Source organism: Triticum aestivum, chromosome 4B, assembly GCF_018294505.1.
Source record: "Triticum aestivum cultivar Chinese Spring chromosome 4B, IWGSC CS RefSeq v2.1, whole genome shotgun sequence".
Classification (NCBI taxonomy): domain Eukaryota; kingdom Viridiplantae; phylum Streptophyta; class Magnoliopsida; order Poales; family Poaceae; genus Triticum; species Triticum aestivum.
In genome coordinates, this window is record NC_057804.1 from 245080443 (window position 1) to 245093658 (window position 13216).

Below are 13216 nucleotides of genomic sequence, written 5' to 3' on the forward strand. Positions count from 1 at the left end.
TAGTTCAGGTTAGCCACTGAGTCAAAGCTGGCTTGCTGCAGTCAAACTCCACCATCCCCTTTGTTGATAATGAGGCATGTGTAGATAGATCTGATGTAAGTCTTGCTGGGTACATTTGTACTCACGTTTGCCTATTTTATGTTTTTGCAGAGAGACTTCGGTCTCGCTAGTAGTTTCACGTGGACTTCGACGTTTAGCTTGATACCTCAGCTACGATCTTGTGCCCTCGGCAGGATCTGATAGATAGTCAGGCTTCTCAGCCTTTTTCATTTATAGTTGTCTGTACTCAGACATGATAGCTTCCGCTTGTGCTTTGACTTGTATGCTCTGAGTGTTGGGTCATGAGACCCATGTTTGTAATATCTCGCTCCTCGGAGCCTATTGAGTAAACTACTTGAGTCGTAGAGTCATTTTGTGATGCCATGTTGTATTGCACATATCGAGCATATTGTGTGTATGTTATTGAAATGCTTGATATGTGTGGGATCTGACCATCTAGTTGTTTATCTTTAGTAGCCTCTCTTACCGGGAAATGTCTCCTAGTGTTTCACTGAGCCATGGTAGCTTGCTACTGCTCCGGAACACTTAGGCTGGCCGGCATGTGTCCTTCTTCGTTCCTGTGTCTGTCCCTTCGGGGAAATGTCACGCTTTGAGTACCGGAGTCCTGCTAGCCCGCTACAGCCCGGTTTACCGGAGTCCTGCTAGCCCAGTGCTACAGCCCGGACCCACTTGCTGATGACCGACACGTTCGAAGCTGGGTCATGGATGCCTGTCCCTGTAAGTCTGTGCCACTTTGGGTTTACGACTAGTCATGTCAGCCCGGGCTCTTTATCATATGGATGCTAGCGACACTATCATATACGTGAGCCAAAAGGCGCAAACGGTCCCGGGAAAAAGATAAGACGACACCCGTGGGGATACCGTGCGTGAGGCCGCAAAGTGATATGAGGTGTTACCAGCTAGATCGATGTGACATCGAGTCGGGGTCCTGACATAGGCGCCCAACACGCTATGCTCACCATTAGGTCACTCTATGTGTTTGGTTTATTCAGTTTACATGGCTCAATTTATACGGTTTTTCGGTTTATATGGTATTAATACTTCGGTAAATACGGTACAAAATTAAAATATGGTTCGGTTTTGGTATATACCGAATTATTTTGCTATGATTTCTTTCGATATATACCATAAAAACCAAAGTTGACGCTAATTCGAAATGAAGTAATAATAATTTACAAATTTATGGCTCAAAACACATACTATTTTACACAAATATCTTTCCCTAATCTCTCCCTAATAATAAAGCACGGATTGAGTTTGTCGGGTTCACCGTCATGATACGCTTCTTTCCGTGATTTTACGCTTTCAGTTTTTTTTTAACACGTCCATATTTTTTTTTCAAAATCCAATGTGGTAATAATCCGGTTTATTCAGTTTACATGGCTCAATTTATACGGTTTTTCGGTTTATATGGTATTAATACTTCGGTAAATACGGTACAAAATTAAAATATGGTTCGGTTTTGGTATATACCGAATTATTTCGCTATGGTTTCTTTCGGTATATACCATAAAAATCAAAGTTGACGCTAATTCGAAATGAAGTAATAATAATTTACAAATTTATGGCTCAAAACACATGCTATTTTACACAAATATCTTTCCCTAATCTCTCCCTAATAATAAAGTACGGATTGAGTTTGTCGGGTTCACCGTCATAATACGCTTCTTCCCGTGATTTTACGCTTTCAATTTTTTTTAACACGTCCATATTTTTTTTCAAAATCCAATGTGGTACTAATCCGGCTTATTTTACCATCCTCAGGACGCCAAAAGATAAAAAAAAATGCAAAAAGTTGCATTAACCCGGATTCGAACCAGGGTCGCTCAAAGTTAGGCCTTGCACCGCTAGCCAATTAGGCCAGCTAACCTTTCATGTTATCTAGAAGAAACTTAAACTATTTGAACATTTAATTTCTCCAACACATGGGCCGAGCTGGGCCACTCCACGGACGCAGCCAACCAAATAGGCTTATTTGTTGCCAGATAATTAGTCCCACCTCGCCCTTTTCAATTTAATTCCACTGATTTATATAGGTATATGAGTTGTATGATAATCAACAAGGAGCCTCAAAGATTAACTAAGGAAGGATGAGATGTGGGTCGGCCAAATAGAGTGGGCATGAGAAAAATAAAAGAAGGAATGAGTAGTTGCTGCATGAGAAATAAGGAGTGAATGAGAAAGGAAAAATAAAAGAAGGAAGGTGTCGCTGCTGGGAAATGAAAGAAAGGGAAAGAAAATATATATGCTAAATGCATATACAAGAAGGAAGGAGTAGCTGCTGAGAAAAGAAAGAAAGAGAAAGAAAATATATGCTAATTGCATATAAAAGGAGTCGCTACGGCACATCTCATTAACATAAAAAGGTAACAATTTTTCTTCTATAGTTTTTTGATTATTTGAGAAGTTCAAGTGGTATTTTTTCAACTATTTAAGCATTTATTTATTTTATACCCGGTGCAACGCACGGGTCCTTTTGCTAGTCTATCGCTAATCTCTCCCTAATCTCTACCTCTCTATCTCTACCTAATATCTTTCCCTACTAATAAAGCACGGAGTGCTTCTGCCCGTCCGTCGTCAACTTTTACAGAAAACACCCTGATTTTACTGATAATCAACCCGCAATCCTATTATCCAGTCAACCTGAACCGGTACGGGCAACAGAAAAGAAAAAAAACACCCGAGACCCACGACCTTGCCTCCCATCCATCCATCGCGCGCCGCAACCGCCGGCCACCACCCATCCGGCGCGCGCCGCCGCCGGCCGCTCCTTCCGCCGCGCGCCGCCGCCGGCCGCTCCTTCCGCCGCGCGCCGCCGTCGCCGGGCCCACCCTCAAGTAAAGGGAACCAAACAAATTTCCTACAGAGGAGAAGGGAACAGAACAAATTTCATCCGAGGAGAAGGGAAAAGAACGAAATTTCCTCCGTAATGTGGAAGAGGGAGCAAAGGAAAGTGAAATGGAATGCGAAGGAGGATAAACTCCCAAGTGGAACAAGCCGAACGCATCGATCTCCCTAAGATAGAGTGGTCGTGGTTGCCTTGGCGCTCGCGAGCTAGCAACTTCGGAGCAGAGGAAGAGAGGGGGGGCCATCGGCCCAGGCGCTGCGGTCGGGAACAAGGACGAGTCCAGCAGCTACAAGGAGATGACCGTGTCGCTCCTGACCGGCACCGGGAAGTTCAACATCAGCGACTTCGTGCCGGCGCTGTCGTGGCTAGACCTGCAGGGAGTGCAGGCCAAGCTGCGCCGAGTGCACCGCCAGTTCGACGGGCTCAACACGAAGCTGCTGGTGCCTGGTGGAGCACGCGGCAACGGACGAAGAGCCTGGGAGGAGGGCCGGTTGGACTTCGTGGACATGCTTCGGTTGGTGGCTTGGAGCAGGCCGGGGCGAGGCGGAAAACGCGAGTGCCGAGCAGAGGACGAAGCAAGGATGAGCGGCGCGGGATCGGTCGGACCTCTGGGGGGCGTGTCGCAGGTGGCGGAGGCTGTGGGCGGGGCCGTCCGAATCGGATTGGAGGCGAGGCTGCTGGCCGGATCCGGAGCGGGTCGGCGACTGGGGCAGGACGGCCAGATCAGACCCATGGCAGAGGAGCTTCCATGGCGCCTATGGGTTCCTCACTGATAAGGGGTGATGCCCTGGCTCTGGCCAGCCACCACGGCCGCGCGCACTCCAGGAGAGTGGAGTGCATCGTCGGCACAACACATGTAGAAGAGGAGGAGCAACACTGGGTGATAGTGGCTGGAGAAGAGGAGGAGTAGCGCTGAGTGAGAAGAAGGAGTGGCGATGTGGATAAGGCAAGCAGATGGGTAGATGGATGAGAAGGAGTGGCGCTGGCCGGTCGGTGCTTTTCTTTAATAACGAAACAAATGGAATTGGTCTTGTACCGGCCAGAAGCTACTGGATGCATGCGCTAGCATCAATTACAATTTTTTATTTTCCGGAAGAGCGACGATTATTACTTGTTGTTGTTTATTGTTACTTGATGATGTTTGTTGTTACATTATATGTACGCTCTTCTTTCGAAAGAAGTGTCATAAATTTAGTACAATTTTGTACTATAGTTAATACAAAATTAAGACACTTATTTTAGAGTGGAGAGAGTATAATAATTAAAAGTGAGTAAAATATTAGAAAGAAATATTTCTTAAGGGAGAAGATATTTGAAGCTTAGCGGTGCTTGCTGTCCATGAAGATATTCCTCAAATCTGGATGCCATGGATGAGACAGGGTGGAGAGACGGAGGGATGAAGAATAGAGAGAGTGCGACAACGGTGCATCTTGCTCGCGTCCTGTTTCACTTAGCACGACTGCTGGGAAGGGGGAGCACTACCCTCCGTTGTACCATCTATCCCGCAGTTCTGCGTACCCTAATCCTGATCCCCATCGAGGCCCGACGATAATGTCCAGGTAAGTGGTCTTGCTGACGTGGAGGGTGTGCCGCTACTGCTAGCGGCAACGTGTCAACAAAGAACGGCAAGCATTGTAAATACTTTACTTTCCGTCCATCATATTTTTAAAGTGGGAAAGCATGAATATGAATCAATGTTAATAGGGATTGCGAGATATAGGAATTAATATATGATCTATTTGAAACTGTTACAAGTAAGCGAATGATGCACAATTACTTTCGCATCGAAGGAGTAGCCGATGATCTATCGGATCGATAAATGTTTAGATATTTTAATTATTTTTACACAGGGTTGTTAAATAACAACAACTTATTACACATAATTAAATTTTTTTAGAGGGAGTTGAAGAAGTAGGTTATATTGGTAGAGAAAAGATTACGAGCTTTTGGAATACAATAAGATCTTCATAAAGTGGATCCTTACGAGTCTTACAACTATTATAATTGGAAAATCTTATTATTCACTGTGACAGGTAAACTTTTAAATATCACATGAACACTCAGATTTACTTTATACCCGTTGCAACGCACGGGCATTTTTCCTAGTAATAATAAAGCAAATAAGGTTTCTGTCGTCCGTCAAAAAAAATACCCTTAAAGTTGCTATAAATTACCCGCTATGCCACTTATAAGTCAATAAAACGACTCGTTTTTCTCCAAAGTCATCGTCGCGCATAGTATTTTATAGAAATAATATCCCACCTAAGTCACAGCCGCTATTGTAGCACAGTGGTTGAATCCTATCTGCTGCAGCGTGCAGACCTGGGTTCGATCGCTAGGGTTGTCCTTTTTTTTCCTCCACATTTTCTCACCCACGTCCTCCCTCCGTCCTATTTTCTTCCACATTTTCTCATGCACGTCCTCCCTCCCACATACGAGTTCATGGCCGGTGGGGCGTGACGCCCCTATTTTTTTTTCATTTTTATTTTTCTTTTTCCTTCATTAAATTAATTTAAGATTTTCAAATTACAAAAGGTTGCAAGTTTTGAGAAAAATATTCGAGAAATCATAAACTGTTTATGAATTAAAAAATGTGCGAGAAATAATAAATTTTCTGCAGTTTTAATTCTTTTGGTGATTTACAAAACTGTTCGCAAATTATAAAAAAATCACAATTTTTCAAAATTTGTTCCCCAATTATAAAAAAAGTTCATTGATACAAAAAAGGTTTGCTAACTCAAAAACTGTTCATGAATTCAAAAACTATGCATGCATTTTAAAAAATGTTCGTCTGAACAAAACAAATGTTCATGCATTGAAAACAAATGTTTGTCTTGGGATTTACATGACAAGTGTGCCATGAAATTTGTTTTTAAAGTTTTAAACATTCTCTTGCATGGCATAATGACAAGTGTGCCATGCAGTGGCAAGCTCATTGCCTTGGAATTTACCACGTCAAATGCATTGCGATCACATGGACATCGCGTACATCATCAACGAGGGTGGAAAGAAAGATAAGTGAAAACTTGGTGAGCTACTGTGTGAAAATAGAGGACGCTCATAATTTGGGGTATTGAGTCATATTTATTTGGCTCGCGTGTAACTTTTTTGTCTCCCGTTGCAACGCACGGGCATGTTTGCTAGTAATAATAAAGTACGGATTGACTCCGTGGGTTCACCGTCACAATACGCTTTTTCCAGTGATTTTATACTTTTAGTAAGCGAGGTGGTACTAATTCGGACCTCATCTACACCCGTTTTCGTCCGTCCACCGTTTCCTTCGTAAGTCAGTTTCGTTCGGCAGGCAAGCAAACGATCCAGCCCATGAGCTGGCACAGGTCCACCTATAATATAATACTAAACCACGGATTGAACGCATGAAAATTCTGGTCGTTCATAATTTCGTGTGAAATAGTCCCACCTCGCTCCTTTAAACTGATTCTCATCTATTTAAATATGTTTGCACTTGTCTGTAATATCAATCAGCCTCCTCCAAAACAAACAAACGGAGTGACAATACATGGGAGAGAAACAACAAAGGGTCAAATCCTGGGCGGCGCTCCTCGATCTGGTATCTGGATCGACTCAGTCCATACGGGGAAGAGAGAGAGAGACAGAGTCAGGAACGGGCGCCGGCGACCTTCGCTCCTGCATGCATAATAGGCATATGAGAACGCGGTGACGAAATTAGAGAGAGACACGAGGGGGAAGGGCAAGGGACGGGGGGATACAGCGGCGGCGCTCCTCGATCTGGTCTGGATCGACGCAGTCCATACGGGGAAGAGAGAGAGACAGACGGGGCGAGGCGATATGGGATAACTTTGAAGTGTCGCTTGAATGTACACGTTATGGTTGTACGTGGCGCTCCTCTTACATGAAGTAGTGCGTGGCTACGTGCGATGGAAAGGGCCAGGCCCAGCCAGCCAGACTTAATGGATCGATGTCATATATACATATAGCCCAGCTTCTTTCCTGTACATATGCAGACTGTCTTTTTTTGTTGCTCAAAAAGAAAAATGGTGTACGTTTTTCTTTTAGTTGCATGTTGTACTAATTGATGAGGCCATTTTTTACTTTCTTTTTCATCCATGTAAGAAATAGATGATGAGGTCTTATGTGATTCTAGAGTTGATGAGGTCTTATGTGATCTACTTTTCTGTTTACATTATTGGTTACAGGACCTCATCACTGGTATCATCACTAACGCATCGAAGCTCACGGGAACATAAGCTCACGTCATCAAGACTACATCGACCAGGAAAAATCCATCCAGAGATCTCACCATGGATATCATCGTCGGCGTACATAATCTCACACCATCAACATTGCATCAGTGAGGAAAAACCCATTCAGACGAAGAAGAGTTCAAACCATCTATCACGGAGAATGAATTTCACCATTCAATATACACCAACCGTCGTAAGCCTACATCATGCTCGGTGAGAAATTATTCAGTTACTCTCATCCATCTACTTATCTAGATTCCACCAACCTCTTAGACATTGTCCGTCATCATGTTGTTGTTGTTGTTGATCACGCGCACCATGGTCCATGCCATCCACAAACATGAATTTGATGTCAGTAGATCCTATGGAGTATATCATTGTCGTGTGTTGTAATTTTTAACGTGGAATGTTAGCTTGATAGATATTATGAGCAAGCAAATTAAACGATCTTGACTCATGGACCGTGTTCGCTCTATATTGAAGAATGTCCCGTTGCAACACACGGAAAAATTTCCTATATATAATCAAATAGAAGGAGAAAAAAGCTATGAGTGATGATCCACAACTCCACTATTACTCTTCAAGCAGACGAAGAACGCTAAGGTGGCTTCTTAACGACCAAAATTCAACAAAAATGCAATAATCAATGCAACATTAATTATCAGATTTGAATAAATGTAACATTAATTATCATATTTGAATAAAATAAGTGGTGCATAAGGACACATGGAGCATGTTTTACTAGATTCTACACCCGCTGCAAAAGACGGGCATTTGTACTAGCCATCAATAGCAAAAGGAAGGAACAATATCGCTTGGCATGCATAAGGGCCTGGATGGTATATGTTTTACACGATGCATGTTGACAGATATAAAATATGTAAGCTCCCGTTGCAATGCACGGGCATTTTTGCTAGTCCCTAATAATAAAACACGGATTGATTTTATCGGATTCACCATCACAATACGCTTCTTCCCGTGATTTTACGCTTTCAGTTTGAATTTAAAACATATTCGAGGTGGTACTAAATATGTAAGCTCCCGTTGCAATGCACGGGCATTTTTGCTAGTCCCTAATAATAAAACACGGATTGATTTTATCGGATTCACCGTCACAATACGCTTCTTCCCGTGATTTTACCCTTTCAGTTTGAATTTAAAACATATTCGAGGTGGTACTAAATTTTCGTTCTATCTGTTTAGCTGCGTCTGGTTTTTGTTTTCCCGTACTGGGCCTCGGCTGATTCGCTAAACTGGGCCTCGGCTGGGCCTGCATGCATGCTCAATTGTGTCCGTTGTAGGCTGGTTCACCGTCGTTTTCCATATATCTGGCTGTATGTGCACGTGTTTGAATTAAAAGAAATTAGAGAAAAATATGGTGGCACTGCTGGGATTTGAGGCGAATCCTAGACGGCGCCCGTTGCGCCCGTTTCGTCTATTTCTACAAACGGGCGCACACCCTGTCTCCACGATGGGCCGGCCCCTTTTCATTATTTTTTTCATTATTTTTTTCGTTTTCTGAACTTGCTGCAAAAAACGAAGTGACAAGGAATCGAACCCGCACCGCCGGGGTCTTTACAGAATGAGCTAACCAACACAGCAAAGCCACCTTCTATGATTATCTAATTCCTCTATCTTCTTTACTTCTAACGAGTTTTTCTTTTTTCTTTTTTCTGTTATTTTTTCTTTTTGCCTTTTCTTTTTCTTTTTTCTTTTTCCTTTTTCTGCCTTTTTCAAAATCGACGAACTTTTTTTCAATTTTATGAACTTTCTTTCTTTCTCACCAAATTCCATGAACTTTTTTCAAAATTGATGAACTTTTTTTAAAATTCAATAAACTTTTTTAAATTTGATGAACTGTTTTCGAATTGGATGAACTATTTTCAATATCCAAAAAATGTTCAGATTTTTCGAAATTCGTTTGCCTTTTCAGAAAATGTTTTTTGAAATTCCAAATTTTGTTCATGTTTTCAAATTTTTTTCACGTTTCAAAAATAGTTTTGAATTTCAAATTTTTGTTCACCGTATTGAGGAAAAATGTTCACCATACATTGAAAAAATGTTCAATGTGTATAAAAAAAATGTTTCATCGTGTATAGAAATTTTGTTCAGCATGCATTCAAAACGAGTTCATCGTATTTAAAAAGAAGTTCTATGTGTATTTGAATATTGTTCACCATACATTGAAAAAATGTTCAGTGTGTATAAAAAAATATTCATCATGTAGAGAAATTTTGTTCAGCATGCATTCAAAAAAAGTTCAGCGTATTTTACAAAAATGTTCAGTGTTTCTTTGAATATTGTTCACCCTATACTAAGAAAATGTTCAATGTGTATTCTAAATTCCCTTTCTAAAAATTGTTCACAGTACAAAAAAAGTATTCAATTTTCGAAACTTGTTCACTTTTTGGTTTTTGAAAAACATAGTTCACATTTAAAAGAAAAGGAATATTCGAAATTTGCGTACGATATTCGAAACATTTGTTCGCATATTTAAGATTTTCAATTTTTCCAAGAATTAATGGAAAAAGTTGAAAAACCCTGGATCTACCATTTGGGTTGGTACTTAAAAACAAACGCCATTTTTAGGATGTACACAATTAGTATCCCAGCTGGCCAGCTTCGTTAGCATGCGGCGCTATGTCTGGAGTTCGAGTCCCATTGCGATTGTTTTTTTCAAATTCGTTGAACTTTTTTTTAGATTTGATGAACTTTTCTTAAAAAAGAAGGATGAATGTTTTTTCAATTTCGTTGAACTTTTTTTAGATTCGATGAACTTTTCTTAAAAAAAGAAGGATGACCATTTTTTCAAATTCGTTGAACTTTTTTTAGATGCGATGAAATATTTTTAAAAAAGAAGGATGAATTTTTTTCAAATAGATGAACTTTTTTTAATTTACTGAACTTTTCTTAAACATCAATGAACTGTTTTTTTTTAATTCGTAAACTTTTTTCAAAATTTGATAAAGTGTCTTTAAAATAATTAGGAAATCTAATAAATAGCGCTAATTTATTGGTTCTTATACATTTCGCGTTCGCTGTAGTCACTAGCTGTTACTTGTTGTAGTGGTTAGCGGAATGGTTCCTCCCTTGTAGTGTCAAGTCGTGAGTTCGAGTGTACTGTACCTGCAGTTTTTTCCGCGAGACATTTTTCCTTCCTCAGCGCATGGTGGGCCAGCCCATGAGGTGCGGCGTGTGAGCGCCAGCTTCCTGAACCGGCGCTTAAGGCGCCGGTTAGGAGCTCCCGGGATTTGATCCCTTGTCTCCCATGTTGGTTGCAGCGCAGCAGACCACTCAGGAGGCTCCTAAGCTTGCTAATTAGGGCGTCTGGATCCTTAAGAATAAAGACAGGCGTACTCGGGCCGAGATAAATGGGCACGGTCGTGATGGGCATGTGCGAGTGCTACGGCCCACTGGACGGACAAAGGACCAGGCTGGAAGTTGTTTTTCATAATTTTTTTACTTATCAAATAGTCCCACCTTGCTATTTTACATTAATTTTTACCAGTTTATATACGTTTTTAGGTTGTCAGGCATCAAGAAGGTGCTTGGGAAATTAAGCAAAGAAATAAAGAAAGGAAATAGACATTCTTTGCATGAGAAATAAAGAAGGAAGATGGTAATTATGTAGAGCCGGCAAAAAAGGTAATATGTATTGAATACAAAATTAAGAAGGAAGAAAATTAATGGTAATTATCTGGGCGCCATATTAATCGCAAGAGTAATTAGCAGGCCTAGCAAAAAAGGAAAAAAATAATTGCATGAGAATAAAGAAGGAAGGAGAAAGAGAGAGGAAGGAAATGGATGGTAATTATATGGGCATCATGATATAAGGAAAGAAAGAGAAAGAAAAATTAGTAAACAGGAGGTGCGGGAATCAAATGGTAGTTGCCATGCCATCTTATGAGTAAAACTGATGTGGCATTTTTTAATCCTTACTAAATTCATGTCATTTTTTTTCTTCCATTATGTTTTCCTTGCTCTTATAATCTTTACTGAATTTGCGCCAAATTTGTAGGACATTGAACATGATGTTTGCACATACAATCCTCACTAAATTTATGTCAATTGTTTCTACCGTTCTAACCCACAAGCATATATACTATTTTTAATATATAAATGGAGGTATAATATTATTGGTCCTCCCATTTCGTATGTCCATGGTGTTTCCTCATACTGAGCTAGGCTATTCTACCAATCGTCTGTCTTGGGCCACTTGGCCTCTGCCACATTCGCCCGCGTAACGTTCGACCAGTAAAAAGAACGGCGCCCTCCTAACATGTCCGTGCGACCTGGCCCAACAAATCAAACCCACCACCCCTTTTAAAAGATGAGGCAAAAAAAAATTGACGGTTACTGGAATCAAACTCACAACCTCCAGTGTTTTTGGCGTTGATCGTGTTACCCTACAAAAAAAAGTTGATCATTTTAAAATAAAATTGAGTTTAGTTTTTGTTTGTATCCTTCACGGATTGGTACTAAACTATTATGATGTAAATCCCAGATAACATAAACACAATGCATAAGTATTTGATTGTGCAGATCTGGGTCATGTGGCCGGGATCTCAAACGCGACCGTTCACTGGTCTGTCCATGCAGGTGATGCAATTCTTTATTAGTTCCAAGCTTAGGTGGAATGTTCACCGTGTAGTGGGCATCGTTACCGACAATGATGACGAAGAAAAGAAGTGGTAACAGGGATGGGGGCGCTAGGGGTGATAATTTATTTGTCCCATTGCAACACACAGGCACTTTTGTTAGTCTTTACCTAATAATAAAGCACGGTGTGTTTCTGTCGTCCGTCACTCTTATTTGCAAAAAAAGTCCTTGCAGTTTGTTGAAATCAACCCGCAGTCCATCTTTAAGTCATACCGAACCGTTTTTTTAGTTTTCTCAGACCCCTGAGATTTTAGGTAATCAACCCGCCGTACATATTTAAGTCATACGAATCGTTTTTTGTGTTTTAACAGAAAACCCCCTGACCTTTCAGTTAATCAATCCGCAGTTTAACTAAAACAAAATTATCCATATCTTTTAAATCGTAACTTCGATTTTAACATATTATATATGAAATTTGATTAGAAAAATATGTAGAATCCAAATATGTTGTTACTTTTTAGCTATTAAATATTTCTAAACTATTAATTTGAATGCAAACATAATCTATAGTGCACGGTCTGGGTTTTTTTCGCATTGGCGGCGATCCTAATTGCAAATAAACACACATTAAAACCAGATTGAGAGGGAAAAAACATTGATAACCACGCATGCACAACTCTGAAAAACCTCACGGGAAAAAACAACATTTTTCTCATCTTATTCTCAGTGACTGTGTGCGAGCGCGCGTGTGTGTATGTGTGTGAGAGAGAGATGCCTTAGGAGTGACCACATTCAAATGCGTTTTCGTTGTGTGAGCATTGAGACCACCGCCGGGAACACAAATGTGATGCGATTTTAAAATAATGAACGTCTATGTATCAAGGTCTCAAGTCGTGGTTATTGGGTTAATAGCGTGTGTGTTTTTTGTCCCGTTGCAACGCACGGGCTTTTTTACTAGTCTTTCCCTAATAATAAAGCACGGATTGACTCCGTGGGTTCACCGTCACAATACGCTTCTTCCCGTGAATTTTCGCTTTCAGTTTTTTTCACCTATATTACTTTCTACATCCGAGGTGGTACTATTATATTGTGGTCTCCTGATCAAAAGGCCTCCCTATAAATATATTTGCGATCAAAAAGGCCAGTCGGCGATTCATGTACGATCTGATCAACAACGGGATCCATCAAGCTTTTATATTCAACCTGCATATAAATAGGTGGCCGGCTGAAACCGTGGGCCTCGGTACATCGAGATGGAGAGAATAGAAGGGGGTGACCTGGGATTGGGAGACGGTAGTCAAGCGGCGGCGGCGGCTGAGAAATTTGGAAACACAGTTAGGCACTTCTTCTCATCTCTCTTCTCCGTTGCTTTGCTATCCAATCAGGGCATGAGACGTACCTCGCCGCCGAGATCGGCGACAGTAGCATGCCAGCATCACATTGACGATGCCATGCCACTGTGGTCCAAACCACTAGGAACCCA

The 13216-nt window shown here is 41.1% G+C and overlaps 1 protein-coding gene across 1 annotated transcript; it reads left to right on the forward strand.

Moving 5' to 3' along the window:
• Nucleotides 1-2347: 2347 nt before the first annotated feature.
• Nucleotides 2348-3921, forward strand: LOC123091917 (flavonoid 3'-monooxygenase CYP75B3). Its single transcript, XM_044513534.1, has one exon. The coding sequence runs from the start codon at nucleotides 3205-3207 to the stop codon at nucleotides 3679-3681; it is 477 nt and encodes a 158-aa protein (XP_044369469.1). The 5' UTR covers nucleotides 2348-3204; the 3' UTR covers nucleotides 3682-3921.
• The last annotated feature ends 9295 nt before the right edge of the window (nucleotides 3922-13216 follow it).